The 17,518-nt window shown below is 37.0% G+C and overlaps 1 protein-coding gene across 1 annotated transcript; it reads right to left on the reverse strand.

Annotated features, from left to right (window-relative positions):
* On the reverse strand, positions 1–11,153 carry LOC149013927 (putative protein S-acyltransferase 14). Its single transcript, XM_089158673.1, is given in 8 exon segments — positions 1–1,131; positions 2,054–2,068; positions 2,070–2,120; positions 2,262–2,347; positions 3,082–3,205; positions 9,614–9,705; positions 9,880–10,126; positions 10,399–11,153. Coding segments are annotated over 8 exon segments (951 nt in total). The 5' UTR covers positions 10,609–11,153; the 3' UTR covers positions 1–1,005.
* Positions 11,154–17,518: the final 6,365 nt, after the last annotated feature.

The following is a 17,518-nucleotide window of genomic DNA, read 5'->3' on the forward strand; positions in this document are numbered from 1 at the left end:
TTCCCCTTTTTTGGGTTTAAATAAAAAAAAATCAAGAAACGTATCGAGCGGGGTTTAGAGTTAAACACGACTACTGCGTATCTTCCACGCACCAAACACAGAGACTGGATGAGAAAGTCTACAGAGTGTTCACCAAAAAAGAGAGTCTACAGAGGAAACAATGAAACATAAACAAAGTTGGGCGGCCATTACGATCCAACCACCCACCACGAAGCATTCAGCAAAACGGTATTGTCAGAAGACTGACTCGCCTGTTTCCCCATCAATGGTGTAAAGTGCACTCTCTCTTCGAAGATTCCCCTCCTCGTTGCTGGATGCTCTGATTCTTATAGAAAACATTCTCTCTGGCTTTATCTAGCACGACGATATACTTATATGAGAAAACATCTTCTCTGTTTCATCATCATTGAAGAACAGTTGAATCTGGTTTTATGTGAAGCTCTTTATATTGTCAAGCAGGAACAAAGTTCTCAATTTCAATGCAAGAGAAACAGAACAGACAATATGAGATCTTAAAAATTGTCAATAAAGTATCCGTCTGGCTTAGGTGATTTACTATATGAACCTCATATACACCGACATTTCCTTCAAGTTAAGTTCCTGATGTGATTTTGGCCTACCATATCTTCCTGATAACAAACACTTGGGTCCACATAAACTGAACCGATCCAGAAAGGGAGTTCAACCCTTCTTTTATGTTTCAACTTTCAACCATCCCCCTTACAAAACATGAAATAAATAATCACAGAAAAACCATCCCCCTCCAGCAAAATTCCGCACTTTGAGCTGTTCATCATAAGACTGTCCGAAGGCCTCTGCACTACTTGTCTTGATGATGCAAGTAGAGATGTCGGTGAAATGATGAAACCAAGTCCAAACTTGCATTATGGCTCATCGCTGTTTCCAGGAAGGAGCAACATGTCTGTGGGGGTTGGGGGAGGAGGGAATCATTGTCAACAACTAAAGAAAGAAGCACAGTATCACAGTTCATGCCGCTCATGACTCTTAGAGCTCCTGGGCATCCAGACCCGGCTTTAATGGATATTCAAGTCCCTGAAGTGCTGGCATCCGTCTTAAATCCTCTTCTGAATATGCAGGGATAAACCAGTATTTCTTGTCTGCTCCAAACACCTGATATGCCCCAAAAAAAGGGGGGGAAAACCCAACCAATCAACTGTATGTCAGTTCATCTGCTTTCTTCCAATAAAAAGGGACTTGCAGTGTCTTGTACCATAAGCTAACTAGGTCAGACAAACTGTAGGTTAACTACCAGTACCAAAGCAAAGGGAAATATATCATAACATAAGAAATTGGATCACATATAAGCATACCACCACAATACAGGATCAATGTGTTCTCAATAACCCCCTTCCCACCAGAAAATGCACGCCTCGTCAACGAATTTCATTTCTTCATGTCCTCACCAACCTCCTTTCTGCATATGATGTGTGGGTTCCCTGGTAATAAATCTTATGCATCACCAAAAGAGCATACATGTTTCATCTCCCAATGGACAAGTTGACAAAACTCCATCCTAAGGTATCTCTTCATCTAATAATCAATGAATATGTATACTTTCGACCCCCAAAAAAAAAAAAAAAGAGTTTGTATACAAAACATTCTGCACTGGTCATTGTTACCATCTTCCTAGGCAGTTTGTTCCGTTTTTCCCTCTACTGCTGCACATAAGCCGGGTTACCCTGGGCGGTTATTACAATCTCATGCTCTAGCAACAATATTTTGTGCTTCTCTCTCATCAAAGTTTTGCATTTTCCATCAAAAGGAATCCACTCAACAAACAATTGTTTAAAAGCTGGCAGTAAGGACTATATGCTTGTCCTGTTTTGAATCTCAGAAAACTAGCTAATTAACCAAGTAATTCAATAATTGTAACAGATACAATCAGTCCCTTGGGAAAAAAATAGAAGCTTAGCTGAACAATTGATCATTCACTTTTGAGACTAAACAGGGATTAGCAAGTTCAACAACCTATCAATTTAAGTTTCTGGCTCCCGAAGCTAAGAGAAAGATATCAATTTGTGACTTCACTAACCTGCTCAAAATTCTTTCCTTCGGCCAAGGTCATACTGCCACTTGGGACTGGTTTTCTTCTCATAAGCCTGAAAACAAGAAAATTAAACAATCAAATACTTTGCCTACCACCTAGCAACCAACAGACTGCCTGTTGAATCCAGCATACATTAATAAGTATAATTAAAAAGAAACGAAGCAACCTGAATTAAGAGCCGTAGGAACTTTACCTCAATAGTAGTCGTATTACCAACAACCAATGATATGTGCATGATCAGAAAGCCCATGACACTCAATGCGAATGCTAAATTCAAAACTGGATGATAGAGCAGGAACAGGTAAAGTATAAGCTAAGGAAGAATGCACTAAGAAAAATAAACTAGAAAAGTAAGTTAGAAAATTTTCTTTTTTTAGTTTTTATTTTTTTAGGGCCTGTTTGGTTACAGGAATCCAGAATTGAATGGGAGATTTATACCCGTTTGGTTGTGAAAATCCATAGATTCATGAAATCTAAAGATTCATCTTTTTACATAAAAACGTGAATCTGTAGATTTATGGGTATAGGGTGAAATCCTCACCCAAACTATAAAAGCACTAAACATTTGCGCATTCACAAAAATCACGTCGACCAAACAATTTTTCATAATGAAATTTCCACAAATTCAGGTTAACCAAACAGTTAGTTTTATGAATGATGAGTCTATAGATTTAAAATCTCTAGATATTTGAAATCTCTAAACTCACGTAACCAAACAGGCCTTAGAAATTTTTATCAAAATTCTGTAGGCTTGAAATAATTTATGATCTTACTTTTCCCCCCTTCTAGTATAACACTTTTCTTTTTGAGTGAGGTTAAAGTCCATCACTTCATATCTATGCTCAAAAAAAAAGGTTCAGAGACTGACAACTTTTGATAGTGACACAATGGTAAAGCACTATCAATTTATTTTGTATCCTTTTAAATCTTTCAGAAATAGGACAAAGGCAACCTAAAGAAGGCTAAAAGCTTGTCATTTAACAGTCCCTTAAAAAGAGCTCCTCAGATCTTACCAAATGTAAGAAATGTTGTTGCAAGTGTTCCTGGAGTTCCAGGTATCTCTCCATCACTAAAAAATGCTATAAAATGCGGTAATAGGGATAAAGTTACCAGAGTCGTTTCAAGAAATGTGTAGAACTGCATGAGATTGAGCAAAGGAAGGACACAGTCAGGATCTTTAGCAATTTCTGACTAGATAATTGTAATATAAGTCCTCCAAATTATTTTACAAATAATTCATAATTATTGTAAATAAAACAGCATAACATGCATCATCCAGAATGATAAATGAACATAAAACATAACTGAGATAGTGTCCAGACTAGCATACTGATGTTGCAGAAACACATCAATGTCCAATCAACCAAAATGCAGTTATCCACATAAATAGCAGAATTGAATTGAAGTTAGCTTATCAAACCATTTAACAAGCCATATGTACAAGAACAACAAGGGGAAGCTGCATATCTAAATTATGCTCTAGAAAGGCAGGTACTACAACAAAACAAATCAAAATTCCATAGAGAGACCAATTAAACAGCAAAAAATTTGTGGATTTCCTTGTTCAGATCATGCAACGTCCATCAGAGACCTTTCAATAAAAAAGTCACACTCAGTGCACAAGGCTCCCTGTTTAGCGGGGTCTAGGGAGACTCAGATGCACGCAGTGTCACCCCTCTTCCAGAAGGAAATAGATTGCTAACAGAATAGATTTCCTAATAGATAGTGTTATCAAATTACTAGAAGCCTCAATCAACACAAAATTCTATATGAACCCTAAAAAGATTCAAAATGAAGAGCCGTGTCCAATTGATTTCAACACCAACAGCATGCCAAATATTGCACAACTTCGAAATTTTGTTTGATGCAGTCTTGTTCCTATAGCAATAATCGACTTCATTTAGCACCACACAGATGCAAGCAGGCAGACTACAGCAGTAGGTCAGCCAAAAACAGATGTTGAACAACTTAGAGGCACCATGAGCAGCTAAGCAATATAACAGTATCAGAACCATAAAGTACCAACTGTCCATCCAAAATGTGGTAAGCAATACATTTCCAAATCATAATGATTTGGTCTTGACGCTCTACCAACACCAGTATCCTGTGTATCATCACCAGGATTTGACTCCTCTCTATAGGGGGTGCATCATTGTCACCAAAATGGTTAAATTAGAAATCACAACCTTCTTTTGATTGTTCCTTGTTGTTTTCCCAGGAGTTACTTAATGTAGCAGTAAAAAAGGATTTTCAGAATAATTTCTAACTAGCCATCATGTCATTAAAACTGCACATTTTGGAGTAGGATCGTATTACGGGATTCATACTCATTTTTAGACTCAGTTTTAGAGCAACATAAGCCATTATGTTGAGCCTGCTCCCCAAGAATATTTGCAGATGAAATATTCTTCTTTTAAAAAAAAGGACCTTAAAAGAATTAAGGATAATTATTGTTGCCCCCTTGTACTTTGATTTTATAACTACTTCATCCCCTGCATTTTTTAAATTATTAACCTTTAACTTTGTCTACAATTACTAATGCCCCCCTACCGTTAAGGCGTTAATCTCCGTTAGTTTACTGATGATGTGGCATCTATATATTTTTTTCAAAATCCCAAAAATTACCCTGCAGTTATCTCTTTACTTATTTACCCCTTTTGTCAAGCTATAATACTACTCTTAATTCACTATGGGGAAAAATTAACCTTAAATCCATTTTCTTCTTTAAAAATAAACCACCGAATAAAGGAAAGATGTGATTAAATAAAACTCAAAATAGAAACTAAATTTGAGAAAATATCAAATTTAATTCAAAGTTGAAAATTGAAAATCACCTAATATAAGCTATAATCATTGTGCATGTTACCAAATTTCCTATCAATTAGCATCTTATATGCTAATTTGTTTGTAAAACTTCCATTATTATGAATGTGAAAATTTTAAGTGGAGCATGAGAGTTTCAAAACAACCATAAGTGTGTGGTCCCACCAATCCCCGAATTAAATTCTCAAAAGAAAATAAAAACAAAAATAACTTCAGGACAATACTTCCATTGAAGAAGAACCTTACCTAAAATCTCTATGACTTATAGTTTTTAGTGTAATAGTAAGCCCCTCATTAACAAGTATCACAATGCAACAAAGATCATTGTTGTTTTGTTATTTTGTGTAAATTCCAAGAATTACAACACACAGAAAGCAATTCATTTCTTTTCTCCCAGATCACTACTCCGGGCTGTTAGAATTTAAATTTATACCGTGAAACAGTTTGTCTTTACCATGATGCACATTTTGATGGGAGTTAGGGACAAAGAAACAAGATCTCAAGAGGTAATTCATTCACAAGCTTTATTGATATGGGTCTTCATCACATTTTAAATGGAGACAATTGGTACTCTTTCAAACCCAAAATTGATTTTAAAATATAAGATTTTAAGGATATAATTGGCATTCAATATAGTCTCCATAAATGAGAGTAATGTCATCTTTTTACTACTTAGTTTTAATGAAGGGCAAAATAGACATTACATATTCAATGTTAACAGCCACTTAACACCGTTAGAAGTGGGGGGGGGGGGAATAGTAATTTCATAAAGAAGGAGGTTTGATTAGTAATAAAACCAAAGTATAGGGGGACAATAGTAATCATCCCAAAGAATTATCATACAAGGCCAGAGAGGTTCTATTTGCTGAATGAAATAGAAGATATCAAGAAATGAGATCCTCAAACTCTTTTAAAATTAAGTGCTTGTCCCTCCAAACAGCCATACTTGTTGAACTATATCACCATTTGTCTTAGCTCTTAATTGGTTCCACGTCAGACAAAATTCTTGTCCATATTCACAAAACTAGCTGAAAACTTGGAAAGGCTGGTGATATCTCCTTGATCTGAAGATTATATTTGTTGAAAATAAGATATTCTGAAAATAATTGATGCAAAATAGTCCAATACAGGTTGAGAAGTGAGAAGTACGTATAATGATTTGGAGTGATTTCCACCTTGGGTTTGAACCACCCTAGAACTTTTTCTAATAGTTGTTAAGGCATCGCATCGCCTGGGCATCCATAGACCTTAATTGCGTTGCAACTTGCAAGTCAACTATGCTCTTTATGGTATTATACTATTAGTATGTGTAAGAAACCTCATCCTTTATTCAATTTCAGTTGAATGAACTCACCTCGTGATAGGTTCTCCATTTTAGTGTTTATAAATGATACGTGTTATATTCCTTGCATGGAACAAATTATCGTTCATCTCGCCGGGTTCGCTAGGTAGCGAACCCGGCGATATGGCGAAATCTCACCGGAGAATCGGCGATAAAATTTTGGAGGTAACCCATATCTTGGCCTCAGGGCTCAGGCATCCCTAGTTTTCTCAACAGTCAGCACCACCTGAGAGAGTGAGAGTAACCCATATTTCATCGCCATTTTCTTCTCCATTTTCTTCTTCATTTGACGAACCCATACGATTTCCAAAAGAGAGTAAGATAAAATTGATAGCTTCGATATGCCGTTCTCTCTGTTAATGGATTCTAAGACCATTAGGGATGAAAGAATAGTTGGTGAGGCGGAGCATTTGAAGGTTTCTCCAAAGAATACCTAGCTACTTGGGTTTCTACTTTTCTTATCAATCGGGTTCGAAGGGCTTCAATAGAATCAATAATAATCGGTGGTTAGCGTTCATGATTTCACCTCGTCTTTCTTTCTTTTCCGGATCCGAAACTATCATCCGGACAGGGTACACTTGGATATTCGATCAGCCACCGTAGATGTAGCCGGAGTTGAGAAGCGGAGCAAATAGAGAGCTCCGATGGGGACGACGGAGGAGATTTGCCGACATTTCCGGAGTTGCGACTTGAAATCCACGCCGGCATCTTTGTTGAAGACTTGAAGTATTTCAGGCAAAGTATTTCAGGCTCGGCATGGATTTTGGCAATTTTCGCCTGAATTTCGTGAGTTCGCCGGAAAATCGGCGATTTTACGGCCAAAATGGCAAATCTCGTTTCACCCCCTGGTATCGTTTCGCCAGGGAGCTAAACCAGCGAATTTCGGCGATATTCGAAATTATGTTCCGTGATTCCTTGTAGATTGCGTTTTATGCTCCAAAAGTGTATCTCAATGCGTATCTTGACTATATGCATGTGTATCTTGGACCCCTCTAGTGGAATTGGTTGTCTCTTAAGATCACCCTTCCAGTTCATCACCCGAAAACCCTTTGTTCACATAGATAAAACACATACACTAAAGCAAATCAAGGAACACAAGAACTAGTGCCAAAGGCTTCTACAAAAGTGGAGTCTAGGAGGACAATTTTACCATTCAGCCTAACCCCAACAGTTTTTGCTGAGAGGATGTTTTGATGCCATGACCTCGATATACATTGTGGTCCACCAACTATGAATTTTGACGATGGAGAAAACCCAAGACAAGGAATACAACTAAAGCAGAGTGGATGCCCAGTCTGGACTCTGGATTGTTGTTGTATGAAGAACCAGGAAGAAACAAACACCCCAGCGAATTCCAAGACACAAAGGATACTACAATTCCCCGGTTCTGCTTCCTAACAAAGTACACTATCTACTCATAATCACAAGACACGTTGACTTCAAGCTATTATGGTACAGATTAGGAGCATGTAAAGGCTTCACAAGGCTAATTCAGACTTCAAACCCTAAGAATACAGAAAAGGGATACATAACACAAACCAAATAGCAACCAAACATGCAAAAAATGGGACAGAAAATATGGGTGATCATATCATGATGCTGCACTGACTGTAACATGAATAACAACACTAGACACATGAATTTCCAGATCCCTCTACCATGTTGGTTGATAGCAAGGTTCAAGAATTCAAATCCAAACCTATGCTTGAAACCAGAGTATAGCAAGCAACACTAGTTATACATTTCTAAAACATTCTGGCATCTTTAGCCTATATATATACACCCAAAATTTGACTTTGCACACTAGGTTAGTGGAGTATGCAGTACCTTGCAGTATATTTTGTCAATTATTGGAACAAATAGAAACTTACACAAAAATCGACAGCACAAATTAGCATCAAATGTTCACATTTGATTGCTTTGTCTTTGTGAAGCAATATTTGAAGGATACAACAAAAATTAGACTTAAGTTGTAAGCAATTCCTCACACCATAGATAGGGGTTTCCTATTTTTGTGATTGTTATGGAAGTTATAAATAAATGAGAGAGGCCACAAATCTCCACTATAAGTTGAGTTTCTGAGGAAGTGGGTTCTTCCATGATACCACATAAGTCCAATGATCCGACCCCCAGCATGGCCACTCTGTTCTGCCCCCAACATGACCATTGACCAATAACATTTGAAGAATATTTGATGGGGTATTGTGGACCCCATTGACAGCTTACATGGATGGTAATCTGTTAATATTACCAGATTGTGGGGGGAGCCATACTGGCGTAGTGGCAGATATCACATGGGGATATTAAAGCCTTTCTGGAGACAACTCTCTGCAAAAGCAGCAGTAAGACTGCACAGATCTTGATCTTTCCTAGATCAGACCTCACAGTGGCAGGACTTTGCACAGCCAGTACCTCTTCTTTATGAGGATAATTTTAAGATCCTGTCAGCCCCATTGGATATATTAAGCTCAGAAAGATTTTATCTTAACACTTTCCTTTTAACAGTTAATTAGTTATTAGCAGTTTCTAATTTTCTTCTTTCTTAACAACCTCCAACACCCCCCCCCAAAAAAAAAAGAAAAAAGAAGTAAGTCCTTTCTATTTCATGTAATAGCAATAGGAAGATTTAGTTTCTGTTCATCCTCATCCCCCCCCCCCCCCCGGAAAAAAAAAAAAAGAGAAAGCTCTGTACCTCTGCATACAATTCATAAACATCAACAAACAAGTTAATAATATGTTTCCAAAGTAAAACTAAATACCCATGTAACACCAATGACTAAATGTTCTCACCACCTGGATTCCCTGTTTCAGGCTTTCAGCCACATACCCTATTTTCCCAGGAGAAGAGAGAAAAAAGGAAAGGGGGGGGAGGGATGAGGAGAATAATTGGTATCATGTCTTCCTGCACTCCTAAACCAAATGGATCTGAAATGTGATGAAAACTAGCAAATCCATAAGCCACCACATTTAACTACAGTGGTCCCAAATTATATGACACTAAAGTATACATAGCTCACGCACTTCAACATCCATACAAATATATTCTCCTTCTGACGGTAGATGATTACATAAAGCATAGATAATAAAACTAACACAAAAACAATTATGGCCACCCCACCCTATCCCCCCCCCCCCCCCCCCAAAAAAAAAAAAAAAAAAAGAAGGAATCAAAATGGCAGCCCCCGTGAGGCAAAAGATATCATGCATGCAAGAAAATGCAACATTTCAGATTTCACAACAATAAAAGATCAGCTAATATCCCCTTGTATGCCGTAATTTTCTCATGCAACAATAGGTTTTGAGCCTTAAATGGATGTGAAACTGAAGGAAAAACAAAAAAAGTAAAAAGACTTCAGACTAGTTCAGTGATGGTCACATACCAAGAAGAGAAGGAAATATTTGTAGTTTAGAGCCCCAACGCAATTGACAACCCAAACACAATGGTGGTCCATTTTCAAAACACACCTCCCACCTGAAACCCCACAAATTAGTCCCAATCAAAATTTTAAACAAGGCTTTTTAAACGGGGGAAAGAAACAAATTCGTACACTGGTATAAAACTCCAAGGCTTTTTACACGGGGGAAAGAACTAAATTCGAACACTGGTTTAATATTCCAAGGAAGATGAACGTAATAAGGAACTTACAAACAGAACAATGATGACAACGAGGTGGTTTAAGCTGGTTGCACTTGCGGCAGTAGCGGACTCTCTGATTCATTTGATCAGCTAACATACTTGACGGCTGCATACCTATGCCTGTGACACCATATTCCGAACTTGTTAATGGATCAGTCTCTCCTCTTTCCTCATCCATAACAGGCCTCCAATTTGGTGGAACAGAACCTGGATCTGTTATAACCACAGAAAAGTAGCTCCATAGAAGCATCGCCAACTGCGGAGCAAAAAGAATTCCTTAAAAACCCGATCAATAAAGAAATTTTTTTACCAACAAAAAACAAAATCAATAGAGAAAAATGATCAGCGATCAATTTTTCAATCTTCGAAGCTAAAAGTTGTAGTTTTACACAATTTCAAGTTCTAATTTAGAAAGAAAATCCTTCACGCAAGTTCTAATGTACTAATTTAGGAAACCCTTCATGATCGGTCAATAATCAAGATTCTGCTAGTATGTAATTGAACGGGGGAAAAACAACTAGAGCTTACCAGAACATGAAACAAGAGCAAGACAGCAAGGGCGTTGAGAGAAGCAAGACCACCATCGTTCAGAGCAGGTCCGTAGTTTGTAAGGACGACAGCATAATAAGTGACGCCAATAATTCCAAGTACCAATAGAATCATTATGGAGCCAAGACCGCGCAGAGCAGTACAGAACTTGAAGACGTTCCAAGCCATTGTAACTCCGGATCTGTGCATACTGAACACGAACGCAAACAATTCTGATCTTCCTTTTGCTTTCCTTTCCCTTTCTTCGTGCCTTTCCTATCTATATCTACACGTCTCCATCAAACCCTAAACACTTTTTTGATCTCGATTGGCCCATCTGCTTTAGTTTTTCGTAATAATATCAAGAATCAAACAAAAAAAAGGAACAAGATTTGTGAAGAAGATGAATTAATAACAAGTTTTTATTGGGAAAATCTTGAAACTAAGGAGGAAAAAAACTCAATTTCGATGAGAAGAAGATACTGGGGAATCTAGAAACTGTGACAAATGGTATAGAGAAGAAACAGAAAGTAGATGGGATCGTGTTATTAAATATCGAGGTTGAAAATTAAATAAAGAAATTGTGTGAAGTATGAACCAGATCACCATTAACAAATGAGAAGTCAGAAAATGTTTCTGTTTCGTTCAAGTTTCTAGAAAGCTTTCTTCTTGTCGGAAGTCTCCGAAGAGAAGAAGAAAGACTCATTCGCAGGAAGGTCGACCTATTGTGGTCTCCCCTGCTACAGTTTCTACCAGAGTCATCCACTCTTACGCTAAGCTTATGAGCTGGGCTGCTAGTATCAAGTTCTGGGCCCAATCTTCTAAAACTAACGTTGAAATTAAAGGTGGACTTGGGCTTTGAACCGGGTCGAGTTATAAGGGTTTCCAATGGGTTTTGGATTGTGGGCCATAATATATGGGCATAAGAACTTTGGACTGCAATCAACTCAAGTACTGGGCTTGCTAATGGGCTCGAAAATGTCCATTTGGTTGATGCCAAGATTACTTTTTTTTTTTTTTGGTAAATATTGCTGCTAAGATTTGATGCTGGTCACATTTTATAACTCGCAACAATATCCGTGTTTGAACCCCCTCGTGGTCTGGGCAAAGTTTATATACGGTGGTTAGATTTTAAAAAAGAGTTACTCAATAAGATATTTTAAAAACAAATTTATTCAAATTGATTCTATTTTGAAATAATTACCAAATACCAAACTTTGTGATAACTTTTTCCCACTCAACTAAATTCTACCATGAAGTACCCTAGTTACCATAAAGTCTTTCATTGCAAGTGATGAAGAATAATGGAATGATTGAGAACTACAAAATACAAGATGTTGTTGGCCCTAGAATTGTCAAAAGATTGAAGAAATTAGTTAGCGCTTCTCACAAGTTTTATATAAAAGACTTGAGGATAATTTGGGTAATTCATTGTAGAATATTAGTTGAGCAGCAAAAATTATGACATAATTTAGGATCTGGTAATTATTTTCAAAAACAATATCTATTTAAGTAAAACTATTTTGAAAATATCTTTTTTTTTTTTGGTAATCAAACTTTTATTAAGAGGCTGGAGCATGATAAAAAAGTGAACGTAACATCAATAACCAATCAAAGAAAATCAAAGAAACATAGCCAATGACTCAAGCCATGAACCGAATAGGCCTTCCGTGCTATAATGATCCCCAACACAATTGGAATTCTTATAAATTTAAATGGGTTTAAAGCCCAAAAACCTACTATTTATAAATTTGATATCTTCAATTAAGGGGTAAGGCTGTCTCAAATAAGTAACTCACTAGAAGCTGAGAGTGAGTTTCTATCTTCACATATTCGAAGCCATTTGCTATAGTTTCTAACATCCCTACTTGCATGGCATCGGCCTCTCCTTCGATCACAGATGATAATGATTTGGGAAGAGATGTTGCGAAAAGGCTTTCTTTTCCAATCTCTAATGATAATCCCCATCCCTCTCTTGTTTTCTGTTGCCAAGTTGCATCGGTGTTCATCTTAACAAAATGATGGTTTGAATGCTTTCAATCCATTATTTACTCCACAATGTTTTTTTTTTTTTTTTGAAAATATATTGTCAAGTAAACCTTTTATAAAATCTAACTATAATTTTTCCTTTTATGTAACAGCTGTCTCCTGAGGGATTTAGTCAAGATGCGCAAACATTAGCCTTGGGCCCTTGGCAATCCTCAATTTCACAAAAACAGAAACTCACCATATTAAATACAATTGAAATTTTTCATCCACCACAAACGGATCATGGTTGACTTATTGGGGCTTCTATGCCAATGTTTTTCTTGTTCATTTTGTTCTTTTGCATTTTTGAAATAGAAACAATCCAAATCACATGTGTATTCTTGTGTTTTTTTTTTTTGCATGGAAATTGGTATACTTTTGAACCCACTTTGTGCAAAAAAAAAAAAAAACCTGTCTTCAAAAGTCGGATGGGTATTCTTATTGATCATTTAGTACTTCATAATTTATAAACACAAAAAACTCAAAGTTTATTCTCCGCTTCATTTTTTTTCTTTCTTCCCTTCCCTCCGCTTACATAAACATCTTTAGTTGTATAATAATGCATGTTTTCAGCATCTAGATCGATGGGAAACAATGAGAATGCACATAAACAATAAAAACGTGTTTCTATGATCCTATGGAACTAGAGAGTATTGTTTACGGGAAAATGAAAAAATGGGAAGTCAATATCATTAGAATTCTATCTAAGATTTTTTTTTTTGGGGGGGGGGGTTATGAGCGTCGCAGTTATGGAAAATATGTATATGTTGTGAATCTCGAGTAATTGCTCAGCTGACAAAAGACCAATGCTACATGTTATGAGGTCAAGAGTTTGCTTCTGATATAGAGGTAAAGCCTTGCCTTATGTTTTTAACTTTTTATGCAGTCAAGGTACGCAGGTAAGCTGGCCTAAGCGAACCACGATTCCAAGAAGAAAATGTACATGTTGCATTTGGCTCCGTACAAGAGAAGAGTATCTTTTCAAATCTTCGAAAATATGCATTAGATTATCCCTTGCATTATTAAAGAAAGTTTTTTTTTTTTTTTTGGTAAAGAGAGCTTTCATTCCAAATAGCAAGAAGGGGATGGACCTCCAACAGGCTGGAGGCCCTTAGTAGAATATGACCACTCAGTCTTCCTTGCCAAAGTGAGGGCCTTCTGGGCTAGGGAATGGGCAATCACATTATCCTCCCTAGAAAAAAACAAGAAAGAGCAAGACTCAAAATTCTTGTACAATACCAAAATATCATCTACAATGGGGGCAACTTCTAACGGAGGCACAAGGGCAAGTTGACTACATAGAAAATGAATTAATTCCTCGCAATCTGAGTAAACAGCAACACTGGATACATGATTCTGAAGGGCACACCAAAGATTCTGGTCAGCCAGAGGTGGCCGAATCCACTATTGAGCCGGAAGGCCCGAAACTACATTGAGCTTGCTTTGCAAGTAACCCAATCCCGCTCTCCGAGGAGATCATGATAGATACAAAGAATCCTCGCCCAAAAGGATTCAATAGATCTAAAAGGAAACAAACCCAGCTTCTACAGGGAGTTCTTGGGTTCGCACCCATGTGGCGGCACTAATATTCCCATTCAAAAAAAAAAATCAACAATATGGATGGAAGCCGCCTCTCAATTATGCATTCACAGTGTTCATTGAGTGTTGCAATTACTGATTTGATTGTTGGAGGCAGCTTCTCGACCGTTTGGTAATGACATTCTTATGCTACCGCACGTGTTCAAATACACCGAGCGGTGAACGGCCGTTTAAAACTTGGGAAGGAGGTGAATTTGCAGGCAAGGATCAGATGCAGGAAGACCATGTCAGTCCTGCAAGAACCAACAAAACCCATCAGCCATGTTTAAGGGTGGACGTTTGCTAGCAGAAGGGTCATGGTGTAAACGATCAGATGACATGTGAACCCGAAAAAAGAGACAACACGAGAATCCTTCTTTTTCTTTCTCTCTCACGCCAGCCATTACAATACTAATACTATTGACTTCACAGTTCACACGTCAATGCAGGGGACCGCACACCTTCTTCTCTCTTCACATTTATTGACTTCACATGTTCGGCGATGACTACCTTCTCTATCTACGAGACTCTATGCAAGCTGTGAAAGCCTCTGAAAGACTGAAACGCTCCCTTCAATTCCTTGTTTCTCAATCAATGTCTTAAATGCCGGTCACTACCCAAGTCATCTGTGAAATAAATGGGGTTGTTGGGACTTCAAAGAAATGGCATTTAAACTCCAAAATTATTTTTGACATCACTCCCCTCCACTAACGGAAATTGTTGGGATGCTGCACATTAAATACGCAGTACAGCACAGCATACGGTCAAAATCGAAATCCAAATTGAGATTTCAAAATTGGTCGTTCATTTCGCAAAAGTGGCTTTCCACATTTAGCAAAACGAGCGGTGAAAATTGAAATATCATCCTTCTTTCAATCTCGACCTTAAACTGCACGGTACTTTGCATTAATCACGCAACACCCAAGCAGGACCCACTTTTAGAGTCTCAGCCAGTATCTACTGAGGCACTTCAGCTAATCAGGGGTCTTGCTTGGGTCATGCGCATTAAATGTGCAAGACCGTCAAGCCACACACTATGTGCCGTCGGATCAAAATTTCAATCTCAACCTTTGAAATTCAACGGTCAATATTCATTTTCGATTGAAATTTCAGACCTGACGGTCCAAAATCTCGGCTTGACGGTCATGCACATTTAGTGCGTATGACCTAAGCAACTTCGCCGAATCAGTCTTGGTAATGACTGTCATTTCTCATTCACATCAGGTGACCTTGACATCATCATAAGAATTTTTGTACCCTAACTAATGAGGAGAAAGTTTGGGGCACATTTTTTTTTCACACTCTTTAGGGAAAGATCTTAGAGTTTCAAGAGGGTCAGGTTGGTCTGGGTTATTACAAATGATGATCCCATGCTGGACACCTTAGCATAACGTTGATTTGGCATACAGTGACAAACAATCCAAAATTTCATGTTATTGCTCTAGAGTTTCATGGGCCAAACTTATACTTTTTTTAATGAAAATTCCATTCAATAATTGAGCAAATTCAGAAACTAAATTTATGACGTCACCCTATACATGATTAATTAAGAACCCGTCGGGGAAAAAAATCTGTTATAGTAGGATATTCATAGTAATTGTAGTAATTGATTCCACATATTCATTAGATTCATGCATGACCAGTGGTCTCACGTTCAAACGACCCTTTAAAAACCCAAGGAAAAGAAATCAAGTGACGGTTTAGGAAGTCATTAATTGGTTGTGTATAAATTTATAGAAAAAGTAATTACTTTTATGAGTATTTTTATGTGTGGGTTTTCTTGACACAGCATAAACTAATTGGAGCCCCTTTAGTGCAATAATAAATTTTAGGTAATTTTCATCTGACCCCTAGATTTGCTCCAAGTCATATTTAGTCTAAAAAAGTGGACACTTTGCATTTGCCTCCTCTGAGGTATTCAATAAGAAAAGTTAAGGACAATTTATGAATTTTTTGATCAAAATACCCTCACATCTATTCTACCGTAAGATTTGAATATTTTTTTCACAATTAAATCCAACGGTGAGAATCAAAATAGTGGGGTGTTTAGTGGATTTGCTCCTATACTGACACGCTCCCATTACATTTAGTTGGCCATTAGATTTTAAACACGTGGATCATCTCAATTAGATGAACATAAATTTATATAAAAAAATACATATTTCTAAGTCCCTAATTCTATCATAAAAATGAAGATTATATTGTTGAGCAACATCATTCTTGAAAATGGAAAGTTTAAATGCTTACTAGAGTTTTTAAGAAATTCGAGAACGTGAATAAAGATTGTATTGAGGAAAAATAAACCAACTTTTTTGTTTTTAATTGCCATTTCTCAACTCTTATTAAATGGCTCAGATGAATGAGAATCAAGAGACCATAATATATGAATTGTTTTTTATTTGGTATGTATTTTGTAGAAATTAATTGGACGCTTGCGTATGCTTTTTATAACGGAAACACCTTGGCTACTTGAGGGGTATTGGGTGTATTTTAGTCATATCATATGCACTAAACAATTTGAGGGGTATTTTGGTCCATCTATACTTGAAATTTGAAAAGATTTAATTGATGTATACGATGTTAGTTTTCTTTCAGACTCGGATGTAATTTATCGCACTAAATGATCAAACATTAGTTTATGCTCTACTAAGAGGACTTATATGTAAAGAACTCAATGTTTAATAAAAAAGACTTTTGACTATCAAACAATTCCCTCTCCCTAAGGGTGTCAATTGTGTATCAAAACCATTTAACCGTACCGAACCGCGCCGAATAAAACTGCACCGTACTGTACTGTTCAAAATGTACCATACCGAAACCGAATTTCTTTGGTATGGTTCCGGTTTTAGATACTCATACCGTCGGCACTTACCAAAACTGTACCGAATTGGTACCGTACCAAATTAAGATATATAAATTGTAATTTTACAATTAAAACACTTAACCTTTTCCTTATCCTTAATTCCCAATTTCAAATTTTCGTTTCGTCATTCATTTCTCTTCTTAGATTTACTTGTTTTGTGTCTATTAGTTAAATTTATTTGCTTTATCTATGTTACTTTCAAATTATATTGATTGGTTGATCACAAATTCATTAGGATCTTAATGAACTAATAACAAAAGTGGTATAAGTTCATTCGTACAAAAATTGTACCGCACTAAATACTGTGTTTAAACTGTTTTCCCATACCGATTTAATACCGAAACTGTAACGAACTTTTTTGTAAATACTTGAAACCGTACCGTTTAAATTCGGTACGGTACGGTTCTGGTTTTCAATATTCAAAGTTGGTACCGCACCGAAATTGTACCGAATTACTGAAACCGTACCGATTGATACCCTTACCTCTCCCAATAACAATTTTATTTGTGAATCTACTTGGTGAATAGGGAGATAATGATTTTTGTTCTGGTAGTTTGATTAATCATTATGATCATAGTGAATAGAAACAATGAACGTAACCCAAGTTAATACTCCATAACAATCGTCACTACAACAATGGCCAGATTCAAT

Source organism: Hakea prostrata, chromosome 6 (assembly GCF_041222555.1).
Source record: "Hakea prostrata isolate BN-2017 chromosome 6, UWA_Hpros_2, whole genome shotgun sequence".
NCBI lineage: Eukaryota > Viridiplantae > Streptophyta > Magnoliopsida > Proteales > Proteaceae > Hakea > Hakea prostrata.